This window comes from Sparus aurata, chromosome 1, assembly GCF_900880675.1.
Source record: "Sparus aurata chromosome 1, fSpaAur1.1, whole genome shotgun sequence".
Taxonomy (NCBI): domain Eukaryota; kingdom Metazoa; phylum Chordata; class Actinopteri; order Spariformes; family Sparidae; genus Sparus; species Sparus aurata.
Window position 1 is genome coordinate 14,155,547 of NC_044187.1, and position 15,668 is coordinate 14,171,214.

A 15,668-nucleotide genomic window follows, 5' to 3' on the forward strand; every position below is an offset into this window, starting at 1 on the left:
AGCTACTATTGGTTCCCTCTTTTACTTTCTCCGTCACACTCACAGACACGGGAGACTTCCTCAGGATGAGGCTGTTCACTCCCTTGTGTCCTGATTACACTGTGTTTTCAAACCTGGCCCTTCTTTGCTCCAAATTGATCCATTCTACCCTGTCACTGTCCTCTGCAATCCATCTCTCTCTCCCTATTAGCAAAATTGAAGAAAAAAAAGAATGAATATTCTGCTTGCACAATTTTATTTAAAGCAAATTAACGTCGGATTAGACATTAATGCAACCTACTTGAGATCACAGACTAAATCACTGGGCGCACAAATGTGTACTCGTGTACAAAATGCCCCCACACAATTGGACATGCTCTCACATTTTGCGTGCACACACTACACGACAGACACACACACACACACACACACACACACACACACACCATCTGAGAGTGTTGGCTGTGAACAGCTTGGCCACACCACAGAGAGCAGAAGCAGGGGCATATGTCAGTGTGATGGTCTTTTTGGTTTCCCCGGCGACATAAAGGTTGCCTGGCTTCATGTCCTTGGGGCAAATGGTGTGTGTGAGCGTGTGTGTGCGTGTGTGTGTGTGTGTGTTTGTTGAGGGGGAGCTAGAGGGAGAAGATGTGCTGTGTTGATTTGTCATAAGTTAAAAGGAACAATTGTGTTTTAACATTTGATTTGATATTATATCACTCACAATTACAGTAAAATTACATCTGGACCTGCTGAATATTTTCACCATTCTGTGGCATCTACAGGAGTATTCCGCTGCTAAGAAAGGCTGATTTAGTCAGACATCACAAGGTGTTTTTTTCTTGCTTTTCCCAGGATCAGAGTTGCAGTTGGGGTCAGGCGGAGGTGAGGCAGGGTTAGGCGTTAAGTAATTAGGTTTAAGCTTGCTTTAAAGGCTCGGAGGCTGAGCATGACTTAATGAAATATCATCTGAGGTAATGTTTACAGTAACCCAAGGTCTTGTGTCTGTGTGTGTGTTTGGTTGCAGAAGAGAGGAAGTACAAGTGTCACCTGTGTCCTTACGCAGCCAAGTGCAGGGCTAACCTCAATCAGCACCTGACCATCCACTCTGTCAAGCTGGTCAACACAGACGCTGAGCAGATTGTCAGCGCTGTTACAGCTGACGCCGCCGAGCGCAAGAACTGCCCCTACTACTACAGGTAGTGATAACATATCAAACCCCAACCCCATAACTCCTTTCTCTAGGGACAATATCAGATGATGGAATCAGGGTTTTTTATTTTTATTTATATGTATCAGGTGCTTGATTTCTAATCATATTATATATTCCTAATTTGTCCTTGATTCAATTTCTCGCCAGCTGCTCTTTTTTCTTCATGTTTTCAATTTCCTCTATTCTTGAGAATCGTTTATCTGGAAATTATGCTTATTTGCTTCTTTTTTTTGATAGTTAGATGAGAAAATCAGTACCGCACTCACATCTGTTTATCAAATACGGAATCTAGTTCAGGTTCAAGTCAACTTTCTTGTCAGTTAGGCCACATGCACAGTAAGAATAGAAGATCAAAATGCTGTCTCTATCAGACCCTGGTAATAGCATACATAGGTATGAAAACGAAACAAGCATAAAAAAAAATATTGGATAAAACCAAAATGTAAAAAAATTTAGTGGTTCAAATTAAGAATGCAGCAAATTAAATTTGACTGATAATTCATTGGCCTGATAATGTGAAATAATCTTATATTATTGGAAGTTCTAGCTAATAAACCCAGAGAACTATTTTTTTGTACAGGAGTAATGACTTCCTGGAGTCTGTGCAGGTTGTGTGGCAACTTCACAGTGACTACAAGACTCCTTAGTCATTTTTAGACATGCTGGCATATGAAGATTAGCTGTTTCCCCCTACCTACACGCTTTCAGATTCAGACAACTTTATTGATCCCAAAGAGGGCAATTAATTTGCAGCTCACCCCGTCCACAATCACAGTAGCAACATCCATTATGTTACATGTCAAAAACACAGATAAACAAACGAGCAGAGGTCGGGGAAGGACAGCAAGATAAAGAGCTAAGGTAAAATGAATAGCAGTAAAATAATAAATAGACTTTTGATACATCTGTAATCATGCAAAGGCACAGTCATTGCAGAGTGTTCTTTTCATCTAACTCAGTGAGAAAGTGAATGAGTGCATTTCCCAAAATGTCGTTCTATTGCTCCAATACTTTTTATGTGGCTAATGATCTGAAAAGAAATCAAATAGCACCATGTCTGTGGTGCGGAAATACCGTAATTTCAATCATCTCTCACAAATTAAAATAAATGCATCCGCACTGTGCCACTCACCAATTTATGCGGACATAATATAACACTAAAGCTGACTGTTATTCTTGCCATCTTCCTTCCTCTTCCTCTCTGTTCTCTGTCCAGCTGCCATGTGTGTGATTTCCAGACGGAGCTGAACGCCCAGTTTGTCAGCCACATGTCGCTCCATGTGGACAAGGAGCAGTGGATGTTCTCGCTCTGCTGCAGCGTCTGTGACTACGTCTGCATGGAGGAGAACGACATGAAGAACCACATTAGTACGGGACATGCAGGTAAAGAAGAATCCCCGATGATCCGCTGGTTCTGAATGACAGCATTATAAAGATAACGTCTTCAGTATGTGCTGGTGTAATGTGTGCTTGGAACTAACAATATTTAGTCATATAATTTGTTCTATATATTATTTTTGTCAGTGAATAGATTTGTTTTTTGTCTGGAAATCTTGACATATTCCTCTTTTATATCAACCAACACTCCAAAACATAAGCAATTATTAAAATAGTCACTGTTTTCAACTTTTTTGTCAAGTAATCATTTGATCAATTGACTAATAGTGTCAGCAGTACTGCTCATGCTTCTGCTGTTCATGTCGTGTTCTCAAACTGGATAGTAGCAAAGTACATGATTCAACCCCTAGAAAAAATGATTTATGGAGTTATTTTCAAAATTACTCTCACATGTTAGAGTGGGTGGTAGCTTACACATTGTGGCTCTTGTTCACAGCTCGGAATAGAAATACAGTGCAGTACTTGGACAGTGACACATTTTCTATTGTTTTGGCTCTGTACTCCAACACATGGGGTTTAAATTTAAACAACGGCCGAGGTTAAAGAGCCGACTTTCAGATTGAAGGGTTTTAAGAATTGGAGTGTTTTTATACATATTCCCTCCATTTTCAACCAACGAAGGGTTACAGTTCCTACAATATTAGTTTGTATGTGTACACACACATAAATTAAACCCTGTGTTGTACCCATACAATTCATATTTCATGTAGGACTACAGGTTATTTATTTCAAGGTTCTAATCGATGTTATTTGGGCAAAAAAATCAAGGCCTTGAAATCTTAAAACAAAATAGACGTAAATAAGCACGGGTCAAAGTGTTTGAATTTATTTATTTTCTGCAACAATAGAGATTTTTTGAATTTGTTTCGTTTTAAATAAAATAGACTTCCACTTCCACATTCCACTGTCTGCATGTAATATAGAAGTTTCTAACCTGTAGATTATGCACATCTGAGAGTAAGAAAGGCAAAGATGTAGTGAGCAAGGATGGATGATTTATTATTGTCATATAAATGTTTTCATTTTTGAGCTGATAATTTATTAGTCTGATATATATTGTGCATTCCTACTGATGATTTATCAATCCGCAAAAATTATAATATACTTTAACACAAATCGGCAATGAATTTATAGACTAACTGAATAATAATGAACTCAGCTCTTTAATTTCAGATCCACTGTGCTTCAGTACAAAACCAACACAAAAAAAGTGCTGTCTACATACTTATCGACTGTCCTCTAACCACCCGGCTTTTTACTGTTTTTTGAAAGGAAATCGGCAAAGGCTGTTTCAAGTCAAAACATCCTAATGTGACAGTAACCTAAACTTCATAAACTCACAGTCCAGTATCAGTTCAGAGGGCACCGGGAAAGAAAAGCAGTAGAATTGGGTTTCACACACACACCTCCTCCAGCCGACCTTCTTTGGACTTTTAAAGCTGCTGGTGTGAACCCCTGGTGGTCGATACGAGTGTTTTTGTCTAAAACAGCTTTGTCCAGTTTATTGCTGACGTTTTGCTCTTCCTCTGCTCCTCAATGTGTGTGTGTGTGTGTGTGCTTGTGTGTGGGTGGGTGGGATTGTCCGGCCTAGACAGCTGAGGGGTCTTTCAGAGGCCACAGTGGCCTTGTTTATCTGAGAAGGTTGGCCCTTATCGTGCCTGAGGGGAAAAAATCAATAGGCCCTGGGTCCTTTGGAGACGAGCTGGGTTTACGATGCCACTGTGGCCATCTTTTAAGTCTCTGAGCCCGGCTTGGCATTTATCTCAGTCTCACACAAGATGGACACCACCACCAAACAAACTAATGTACAGTGATGTGGCTTCTAGTCACTTACCTTCCATATGTGGTGATATTAATGATTGTTTCACGGTCCAGCCCTGTTTGTTAAAGTGTCTATACTTCAGAGGGTAAGCACCACTTAAAGAGGGCCCTACTGACTGTAAAAGGCTGGTTATCTGGACACGCCCACGCAGGAGATGGCTGAGCTCAGCAGGTGTCATAGTTCAAGCTGACCCCCTGTGAAGGCTGGACTCACACGGTTAAAGGGGTTGGTCGGGTACACTTCTCCGTAGTGGAGGAAGGTGTTGAATTATGTGTCAGTCAGACTTTAGATCTCTATTTCCATTTCCTATACAATGAATGTTGCCAGGCAATCGCAGACAAAGCTGTTCAGTAAAAGAGAAAATAAAATGTTTTTCAGTTGAGGTGCGTTTCAAGGTCGAGGCCCACTGCCTCAGAAAGCAGCATCTTCCTCTTTTTTTTCCTCTTTGCTTACATTCTGTGACATTAGCCTTTTTGAATGTTGTAAGAGAAGACAAGTGTATGTTAAATGTTGCCGCGAAGGAGATAAAAGCTTTCTCAAGCTGGTGCAATACTATATTCAAAATGCCGCTCTTACTGTAATGTGAACGACCCTTGTACATTTAGATTTGATTGAAAGCAATTAATCTATGGCTAACGATTTCTTTATGTGTGCGGTATGCCTACATACCAGTATGTTTTAGAGTTTGTTTTGCATGTCTGTGTCTCTGAATTAAAAAGATAGGTCAACCATTTCAGGATCCGTGCAGCCTTTTCTCCCTCCTTTCACTCCCTCCAGAGTGAATGCCCTTTGTTGAGCTATGCCCTTAGATGCTCCCGCCATCTTAGCTCCTTCGGCCATGACCCGCACTCCTCACCCCTCCCTCCGTCTCGCCCCCTCCCCTTCTAATTCCCTCTCTCTTCCCAGTGAATTGCAGACTTAGAGAGAGGGATCAATAACAGCACACTGCATCTAGATTTGACTGGCAGCGGGGCCTCAGCTAGAGCACAAGACTGTGGAGGCTGCCTGCTTTTATTCTGTTTGTCTGTATGCATGTACATAACATTGGGGCTCTTGAGACTGATTTTTCACCATGAAAAAAGTAGGGGTTTAACAGTAAAGAGTACATATTTACCTTTTTTATATTACATCTACTAAAGGTTTTCTTACTTTCTGTCTGTCCCCATGTGTCCAGGTCTGAACTCAAGGAGTCCCCTCAGCGAGACCAAGAGCACCTCCTCGTCTCTCTCGGCCCTCAGCGATTCACTCAACAGCTCGGAGGGCGGAGACCTCACCCACAGTAACGAAGAGCTCAGGGGCCTGCTAGCCCCGCCCTCCTCCGCAGGCAGCCAGTCCAGTTCTGGAAGCCACTCAGGATCAGGAACTGAGGACAAGTCTGACAAAGGCAAGGAACTGTAGGAACCACTGTAACCAGATTAACTTCATTATATATTTTTCCACACCAGTATATATGAACCTTCCAACTTTCCTCAAATTTTTATTCTAATGTCACTAAATCATGACTGATGCAGGCAATAAGTCGGCTTTTTCCAACCGGCCCTGCTCACCTCACACCAGTTGGCTCACAGTGAGAAAAAAATGAAATCAGAGAACTGTAAATTTTTCCCTGAAGAAGAAGCAAGAAGCTGATTGAGAAAGTCAGTTTTGAGAGCTTTTTAAAGCCATCAAGCCCGTCATAACGTCTAATTACCTTCATCTTTTGGAGTTGTATCAAGTCTAAAAACACTTGCTTTTTAGTCAGAAAGCTGCTCACACTGGATGACAGACTAAATACGGGTGTCAAGAAGAGAAGGGATCATTCATTAGTACTTTTGTCACACAAAAATACACCCGTTAATCTAGAACATTTGCAGAACATTGCAAATGAGTCCTGAAGTGTCGAAATTAACATCTTGACTTCATTCACTTAATGTGAATGATGTTCATGTATGAGGCCTAATCCGGGCTGTTTTGAATTATTTTTCTTCTTCTTTTGGGTAACCTAGCAGTGCAGCACATATAAAGATCAGTTTACTAGTGACGAGGAGTACTACTCACCCAAAAAATGTGGCAAAAAATAAGTCAACATTCTGTGATTGCAGCTTCTTAACTGTGAATATTTTGTGGTTTCTTTACTCATCTATGACAGTAAACTTGAACACTTTGGGTTGCGTTCAAAACAAGACATTTGAATTTGTTATCTTTGGTTTTCGGAAATACTGATCAACATTTTTCACCATTGACAGATGAATTTACAATGAAATAACTGATAGTTGCAGCCCTAACTGAATTTTCTCTTTAGCTGAACTCCATATGTGCCTGTGTCAGATTTTTTGTCATTTTGAGTATCAAGAGCAAAACCGCTCTGCAACAAAATTATTAGATTTAACCTCATTTGAAAACAAACTCTGTCTTAACTCACCCTCTCCTCTCTTCCTTCTCTCCAGGCTTCGAGTGCGTCTTCTGCAATTTTGTGTGCAAGACACGTAACATGTATGAACGGCACCTCCAGATCCACCTCATCACGCGAATGTTCGAGTGTGACGTCTGCCACAAATTCCTTAAGACGCCCGAGCAGCTGCTGGAGCACAAGAAGTGCCACACCGTCCCCTCCGGAGGGCTCAAGTAAGGAAAGCAAGTACAGACAGAGGTTCCTAACTCCGCCCGTCCTTCCCCTCCCTCCCCCCACCCTTTAAATTCACTGTACACAAAAACACATATACAGTAAATACAGACTCAGACCTATACTAGGGGTGTGCCGGCAAAAGCATATTTAAATTTGTCTTATTTGACATGCACCGTTTTACTTACTTGAAGGACACAGAAATATAAACCATTTCAAACATATAAAGCTGGCTGACATTGACATGATTCGTTTCAGTAAGAGCTGATTATAACAGCCACACAGATTACACCTGTAAACTCTCATTAATAAGACAGAAACACAGACGGCAGGTCTATTTGAAGATTATTCCAGCCATGTGTCCTCAATCAGTTAACCTCTCTTTTAATGTTCATCATCTGCAGCCAGCAAATGAAATGATACAAGCTGTAGTTTAGCTTGACAGCCTCTCTTGGCAAGTGTAAGTTATTAGACAGTGGTCTGTGGGTCTGCAGTGGCTGCTATGAACAGAAGGGAGAGGGAAATGGGCTTCGCCTCAGGGTCTGTTGTTCCACTGCCCACAGCTAACAGCCATGCCAAACAAGAATATGTGATGAAACCTGCAATCCAGAAAGCTACTTAATTTCTCCCCTAAAACAGATACTATATACGCTATATACTGCATATTGTACTTTGTGTTATATAAATTGTGTTGGCACACCCCTAGAAGATAATCAAGTAGAAGCATGTGAACACACTCCATACATGTCAGGTCTTTACATTTGTAAAACCATATTCTAGAGTAACACAAACATCCAAACCACACTTGCTAGGGGTGGGAATCTCTTACAATTCCATTTGAATCAGAGGGCGATAATTAGGGGTGTAACAATTCTCGTAGTCCACAGTTTGGTTCAGCCTTTATATTATTATAATTATCTTTTTATAAAAAAAAATTTTTTAGCCATGGTTTTCATCAGATTTAGTTTTATTCAGTTTTTTAATCCACACTTTTGGTTCATACAGTCCGGTCAGTTCCGGTCAGGTCAGATAGGGTTGAGGTTGGTAGATACTTCTATATACACTTCATTCATGATGAGTCTACATATTAAAGGGGCACTATGTAGTTTTTGTGTATTTGCAATATTAATGAGGTAGCATTACAAACTGAGAAATATTTATTTTTTCCAAATAATAATAATAATAAGGTCCCCAGAACACTGTTTAAAGCTAGAAAGGTGGCAGGCTGGAACAGTATGAAATTGTCCTGTGCTATCCTTTTGAAGGTCAGTTTGTTTACTTATAAAAATCAGTCAAACTAAATAAACAAACAATGATGATCTTTCTCTCCTGAATGGAGATGTCCTGCCCAAAACTACATAGCGCACCTTTAACTTCCAGCAAAAGTCTCTGAAAAGTATGATGTGAATGGAATGTAACACAGCTTTTGTAATTTACGAACAGCCCCTGAATTCAACATATAGAGCACAGTCAGTTGACAGTTTACCGCAGACTGACAGTCCGACAAAACTCTATTTTTGAGGCGTGAAGTGAGGCCACTTTGAGGGGGAAATGGGTTTCTTTTGTGCAGTTTTTGTACTTTTGAGGACAGGGCTGACAGGTTTACTGACACGTTCAAGTGAGTCATGTACAAAGTGAAAGTAAAAGACCAAGTTTTTAGGCAGCGGCAGTAGGTTGGGGCTACGGAGCGGCGCGGATCCATTAGACGGGACCATGAGTTGAGTCGGTGGTTGTTTGTATCGCAGCTTTGTCTTGGTGCCAGAATTGTTACACCCTTAGTCACGATGCGATGATAGAATGATTATCGATTGCAGCAAAATTGTTGATTTCCATACATGATTAATATTCTTTCAGTGTGTGTGACAATTTCTAATCCATAATTAAATTTAACAGTTGAATTTACTTCCTTTATCTCATGCTCAGCCATCCTCCCAAAAATTGAAGCAGCAGCCAAGCTCAGAATGTCACATGTTTACGGCCGACATCTTTCACAATCCAATTGGTTTCAGCCATTAGGCACAGCCTGAATTTACAAAATTGTTACAGGTGATGACAATGTCGAGAATTAGATTTGAAATTCTGATTATTGAGACTGATGGATCTAAGAATCTTTTTCCCACCCTTAACTCGCACCCATACATACACAAATATATGAACAAGCACTCATGCATGCATAGATATACTGTAGTTATGACTTCTATTGATCAGGCAGCCTTGTTTTCTAATATCCACTGTTTCTGTAGCTCTAGTCTCCTCACATGCTCCCCTCTCCATCTCCATACTCCAGTCCCACAGGAGCCTTTGTTGTACTGTGACACATTTATGTCCCATTTCAGGCCTGTCAAGCTAACATAAAGCCCATCTGTTGATCTCAACATCCACACCACACACTGATGAAGTTCGTGTTTGAGCTCAGGGCAGTCAGAATAAATGTGCTTAGACACAAATTCAGACTGCAAAAAGAAAGAAAAAACTTCCACACATGAATATATTTGCCTACATTTTTAGGGGGGAAATGCAGATTCATAACAAGTAAACAACACACCATGTTTTTGTTTTTCAGTTTTCATAACTCCAGTCTGTGCATGTGCAGAACCATCGAGTATCATTATGATTACCGCCTCATCTCTTCATGAACAAAGATCTGTATTCTACATTTTTTTTGTGCAGCCATCAGTAGCGGTAGCATTTCACTACACGTAAAACAAGGGAGCTGCCAACACAGTTATATGGACGTATACTTGAGACAGAACACAAACACACAAGAGGCCCCACTCCATAGCTCCAAGATCTTCACACAGCATCTTTAGTCACCACCTTGAGGATTTGCTGCTAGCTGTTAGTGTGTGCGTGAATACATGTACAGGAGGTTTTATAAATGTTTCTTCTGTCTGGTTTTAATGTTTTTGAAGCCAGATTGATTTCTTTAAGCAAGCATTCAAAGGGGGAAAGACGCAGGTTATTTTAGGTTCTTTTTTTTTTTTTAAAGGGAGAAGAACAGCGAATGGAAGAACTGAGCTCTTTTGATATTGTTTTTATAGTTGGTTTAATCAAAGTCTGCTTCAAGTCAACTTCTTTGCTGTACTGTTTATATCTGCACATGTGGGTTATATTTTCAGTTCTTCAAGGTTTACACAGTCTCTCAATTTATATAAACCACATTTATATTTATATACATTTACTTTCAGACAGCAGGTGGGATTTTGCCAAACAGGTGTAGAATAAGTTAATGGACCATAACGGCAAACAAGTTTTAAACAAACTGATTGCCTATATTTTAAGATTTTTTTTTTCTAGACCAGTGTATACACGAGTATACACTTGAGCAATGTGAAGTATTTCTAGAATTGTAGCAGTGTGTAGAAAGGGAGAGAGGGCCTTGACCATTTCGAGGTTTTTCTGAGGTGATTCTGTTCTGCAGGGTTTGTGAAGCGCTTTGGGGCCCAGAGCAGATGAAAGGTGCTATTTAAATGTAAGTGCCACTCCATTCCTTCATTTCCCTTCATGTCCTACTGCTCCAATCTTTTCTCCAGCCTGTCACCACCCCTCACCCTCCTCCTCCACACACACACACACACACACATATACCTGATCACTTCAATTCTCCAATCATTAAACTGCCACACATACCACCATGAGCACACAGAACTGTACATGACACACACTTTTTCCTTTACCTGTCCTTCTCCTCTTCATCATTTTGTGTTATGAAAATTTCAAGGATTGTTATGCGAGTTCTGAATGCACGCTTCCTCCTCAACTGTCCTTTGCTTTTGTGTGTCGTGTTCTCCCACCCTATCTCCCTTGTGTTGCATTACCCAGGTGCCCTTTCTGCATCTACTCCACCAATCGTCCAGCGGCCATGGAGTGCCACCTTAAGACGCACTGTAAGATGGAGTACCGCTGCCGCATCTGCCAGGGACTGTGGCCCGACCAGGCCTCATTGGAGGCCCACATGCGCGGGCACCGCCTGGGCAACCACTACAAGTGTGAGCAGTGTGGCTACTTGTCCAAGACGGCCAATAAGCTGATCGAGCATGTGCGTGTGCACACAGGCGAGCGGCCCTTCCACTGCGACCGCTGCTCTTATAGCTGCAAGCGCAAGGACAACCTCAACCTGCACAAGAAGCTGAAGCACGCGCCGCGCCAGACTTTCGGCTGCCAAGAGTGCCCTTTCACCACGACACACCCCTTCGTCTTCAGCCGCCACCTCAAGAAACACCAGAGTGGAGGAGCGGGGGGACTGGGCGGAGGCTTAGGAGGAGAAGAAGAGGAGGACGATGAGGAGGCAGGAGAAGAGGAGCTGCCACTCCAGGGAACATCACTGGGAGGCTCATCGTCACGGAAGAGCCAGGAGAACTTCCTGTTCAGCGGAGGAGGAGGGAGCAGCGGGGGGAGTGGGAGTAACAGCCCTCTCATGAGTCTAACGGCGTCCCAGGCGCTCCAGTCTGTCGCTCTGTCACTCACGCTGGGTAAGTCCCGCCAGCCGGATGCCACCAGCCCACTGCACTGCTTGGTCAGCACTAACGGCAACAACGCCACCAGAAACCTCGGCGGTCCGAGCAGCGGCGGCCCCTCCCTCTTCCTCCCCTCCTCCCGCCACGTGTTCGAGCAGTACAGGAACTGCGACCAGGCGCACCTGATCCCCCTCACCACCTTGTTCACCCACAACAGCCGCTTCACATTCCACTCGCACCTCCACTCCAGATGGCGGCCCGCCACATCTCCTCTCCTCTTCTCCTCCAACTTGGCATCCCCCTCCCGCTCTCCACCCTCACCCACCTCCCACAAACACTCCTTCCTGGCCTACCTGGGACTGATGGAGAGGGCCAAGACTGTTTGACCTCGCCCACCTCCTCTCCTCCGCCTCTCCTCGCTCTTTCCCTCACTCCTCGGACGGTGGTGTGAATGACACTTGACCACTGCAGTGGGAGCAAACGTCTTTTCCAATCAGACCAGCAGAATAAGCTGGACCAGACAAACATATTGAAGAAAAGAAAAAAAAACATTTATAAGAGAAAAAGGCTGTACATGCTAAAAATGCATTTATATCAAAAAGCTGCTTTTCTTATCAGTTCTATCGATTGAATTATTACTACTTCAACTACTACTCTCTATTACCTTTTTGTTTTTCTGTTTTTAAATGTCTGAATGACCTGGACCCAGTTGCATTATCTGAGGAAACTAATGTATCTCAGTTTTATAGATATTTTCTTTAGTCGTTTGACGAGATAAAAAGTTGAAAAGACGAAACAAAACTTGCAAGTGCTATATTTTAGTGCATTTTTGTCTATTGCTATTATGCATCGAAATAGCATGCCTGTTTCTGTGATTCAACTAGCTTTGACGTCATTAGGAAGCTAAAAATTCGAGATATCCTGAAGTGTTAGCGGTGCAACGTGGACAGAACCAATGAAACGGAATGCTTTTCATTGACAAAGGCACGTTTCCAAAGCAACGCCTCAAAACCACGCACTTACTTATTTATCAGTCGTGTACATAGTTTTGTAGCCCTCCCCCCTCCCATCTTTTTGATTTCTGTTGGTTTTTTGTATAATGGTGAAACCATATTATGCATAGCTGCCGCCTGATATCACCTCTGCCTCAGAATAAATCCCATTCGAATGGTCTCCTAGCTAAGTTTTTGTAAGCTCACACGACAGAAGATAAGCTGTGATGATGTAAATAAGAAATATTCAATCGGACCTATCACGACGAGAATCAGTACAGATTTAGTCCTTTATAATTAGATGTGAATATAAATTGCCAATGAATTAGCACTCATAGACAAAAACAAGAATTCTTTCTGAGACCAGGTGGATATCGGAGCAGCTTCGTATGCAGAACTATGTACGACGCACCTATACTTAGAAGAGATATATGAGATAACTGTTTTGTGGAGGTGACCGGCTCCGGGTTAGCGAGCTACCCGCAGGGTACGGTCACCACAGGCCGATTCAATGGTGCTTTTTGGAGCTTTTTGTAATTTTTTGTGTACAAAAAAAAGAAAAAAAAACTGTTCCAAAATGACTTGAATGAATGTATTTTTGTTTATGTACATGAAAAATGAAGCGATACAGAAGTGTGAACAGGGACGTCTTCTGTGCTGGAAAAAGACGGGAAAGTTAGTGTGTTTGGTGGCCTTCTGTGTGTTTTTTGGTTTTTATTTTGTTGTCTTGCATTTTTTTTTACTTTTTTTTTTTTTACTTTTTTACTGAGCCTTTTACATCATAATAAAACATTTTCTACTAACATTCATAGAGAACCCATTGTGAGAAAAAAAAAGAAAAAAAGAAAATCTCCTGTAGGTGCAATGATGAAGCAAAGCCATTCACTTGTACAGCGTTGTGTTCAATGGCACTGGCTTCTGTTAGGCCGGCAGACATGGTACTGCTTTTTGCCCCCTCCTCCTCTTCCTCCTCCTGTCAACCTTTTGAGTTTTAATTGCACTTAATGTAGTCACACTTCAAGCCAAAAGCACTTAAACCTTTAATTTTCCACTTTTATTTTTTTTCGGAAGTGCAAACTTAGATCCACCAAGTTACCGTACTGTGAAATGGACAGTAGTTGCTGGAAAATCACTCAATCATCACCCCTTAGTTTCACACGTAGACATTTCTAGCGGTGCAAAAGGGTCTGCCTCTGTGAAATCGGAGAAAGTAAATGAATACAAATTGCATGAATTAGACAGTAGAGGTCAAGCTCTCCCTGGGAACTAAAGGTCCCAGGCTAAATTGTGATGAGCCAATTTTGCACAGTGCTGCACTTTTTGATTCAGAGAATATGTATTTATCCGCAAGATGCTCAAAAAGAAGTATGTGATAGGGGCAGCGTAGTGCAAGCGTTTTATTTTGAAAGAAACAAAGCTTTACCCATTATGGATAGCACTTGTGTTTGTAAGTGGTCTTCAAGCCAAAATCCCTTATTTGTAAAGGGATTGTTTTTTTTTATTATTATTATTTTCATTATGTTTTCCTTTTGTCTTATTTTACTCATGCATTTTTCTGATTATGAATCATTGTTGCTTCTCTCTTTTTTTTTTCTTTTTCTACTTAGAAACATGTCAGGAAAAAAAAAAGAAGTGTTGATTGGACAGAGAACATGAATTTGAACAAGACCAAAATGTTAAACTCGCCGCAAGATGTGATGTTAGGATCGAATCCGTCACTTCCTGCTCTGGAGCGATGCCTCGATTGTCCCCTTTTACACTGCTGTGTGTTTGTTCCTTTTTTTGCTCTGTCAATGTCTGGCATGCTGTCTCTGGAGTGAAAGGAGCATCCCTCCAACACACACACACACACACACACACACACACACACACACACACACACACACACACACTCTCCTTGTACTATCTACGTTATCTTTTATACTCTAGTGCCACTTGGTGGAAGGAAACCACCTGAGACTTCTGAGAATGAGTCAAACTAATTGTCAGGGTCCAAAAGACGAAAAAAAATAGATGGAGATATAAAAAAAGAACAGTGCTCACTCTTGACACCTTTTTAAAAATGTCTGCCTTTTATTACAGAGTTAATCATGAATGGCTGCACTTCTTTATGTCCCCCTCTAGTTCGAGTGTAATGTTTAGAAAAAGGCGACAGGGCTCTATCCTTTTGAAAATCCAGTTTTCTTAAGCACTTATTCTGTTTATTTTTGCCCATATGTAAAGCAGCACAGTGACCTTTTTTTTTTCTTTTTTTTTTTTCCAAAAAGCTTGACTACCTTTTCAGCACTTCAGGAGTATGCATGACATTGCCCTCTCTCTAGTTCTTCAGCACTTAATTGTGTTTAAAACTAACTCCCTCGGTTGCATTTAGTTAGCATCACACTGCACTGTCTATACAATCAGTTAGCTTTACGTTTGGCTGTATTTTATGATTAGAAAAAAGGCTCAACTATCTTATCTTTTGGCACTCGGTAAAGATTGGTATGTGCTGTACAAAGCTTTTTTTTATTACTCCATTGTTAAGGCTGTACAGGGTTGTGACGATAACTGGTAAATAGATCATTTGTACTTTTTTTTTTTTTTTTTGGTTTTGTATTTGTTTTTCTTTATTTGGCATTCTTTTATGTTCAACTTGCCAGATCTAAATGTAACAGGATTTGAAAGTAAAGCTTACATCAGATATTACAGCAGTTTGTTTCGTCTTCTTCTCTGTTCGTTCTTTTGATGGCGCACGTCAACGTTCATCCGCCTCCTCAAACACGTTGCTTGACATAACAAACGTGTTTTATTTACCTTTATTACCGCTTGATACTTCACTGACTAGATGCTTGGAATCTTTTACGCATGAATACAGAAAAATGTACGTTTTACGTATAATTTCTAGAATATGTGCTACTTTTAACAGATTTAATACAATGTAAAAACTGGACTCATTTCTATTTATCTTCGCAGTTGGCCGAATCGTCTCTGTAGCTCAACTTTAAACTTTCAATATGCAAATAAACTTTACAGTGAACAGGTAGGCAAGCTGTAAAGTAGCTAGCTGCTAGGATGGATAAGATACTCAGGTGTTGCTGACTATAATTTATAAAATAAAAATATACTGTTATACATTTACACATTCTACAGATCTTCTCTGTTGACTATTTATAAAGCCATATTTAAGTCTTTAACGTCCAGTAACCATAACAGTCCATGTACAATA

General features: G+C 41.1%; 1 protein-coding gene across 1 annotated transcript in view; it reads left to right on the plus strand.

The window, feature by feature from the left end:
- Nucleotides 1-15,148, plus strand: part of znf827 (zinc finger protein 827) — a 71,643-nt gene extending 56,495 nt beyond the window's left edge. Inside the window, exons 10-14 of the mRNA XM_030421754.1 lie at nucleotides 1,007-1,178; nucleotides 2,409-2,575; nucleotides 5,587-5,796; nucleotides 6,839-7,016; nucleotides 10,837-15,148. Coding sequence (XP_030277614.1) covers nucleotides 1,007-1,178; nucleotides 2,409-2,575; nucleotides 5,587-5,796; nucleotides 6,839-7,016; nucleotides 10,837-11,857 — 1,748 coding nt within the window. The 3' untranslated portion in view covers nucleotides 11,858-15,148. The remainder of the gene's footprint in view (nucleotides 1-1,006; nucleotides 1,179-2,408; nucleotides 2,576-5,586; nucleotides 5,797-6,838; nucleotides 7,017-10,836) is intronic.
- The last annotated feature ends 520 nt before the right edge of the window (nucleotides 15,149-15,668 follow it).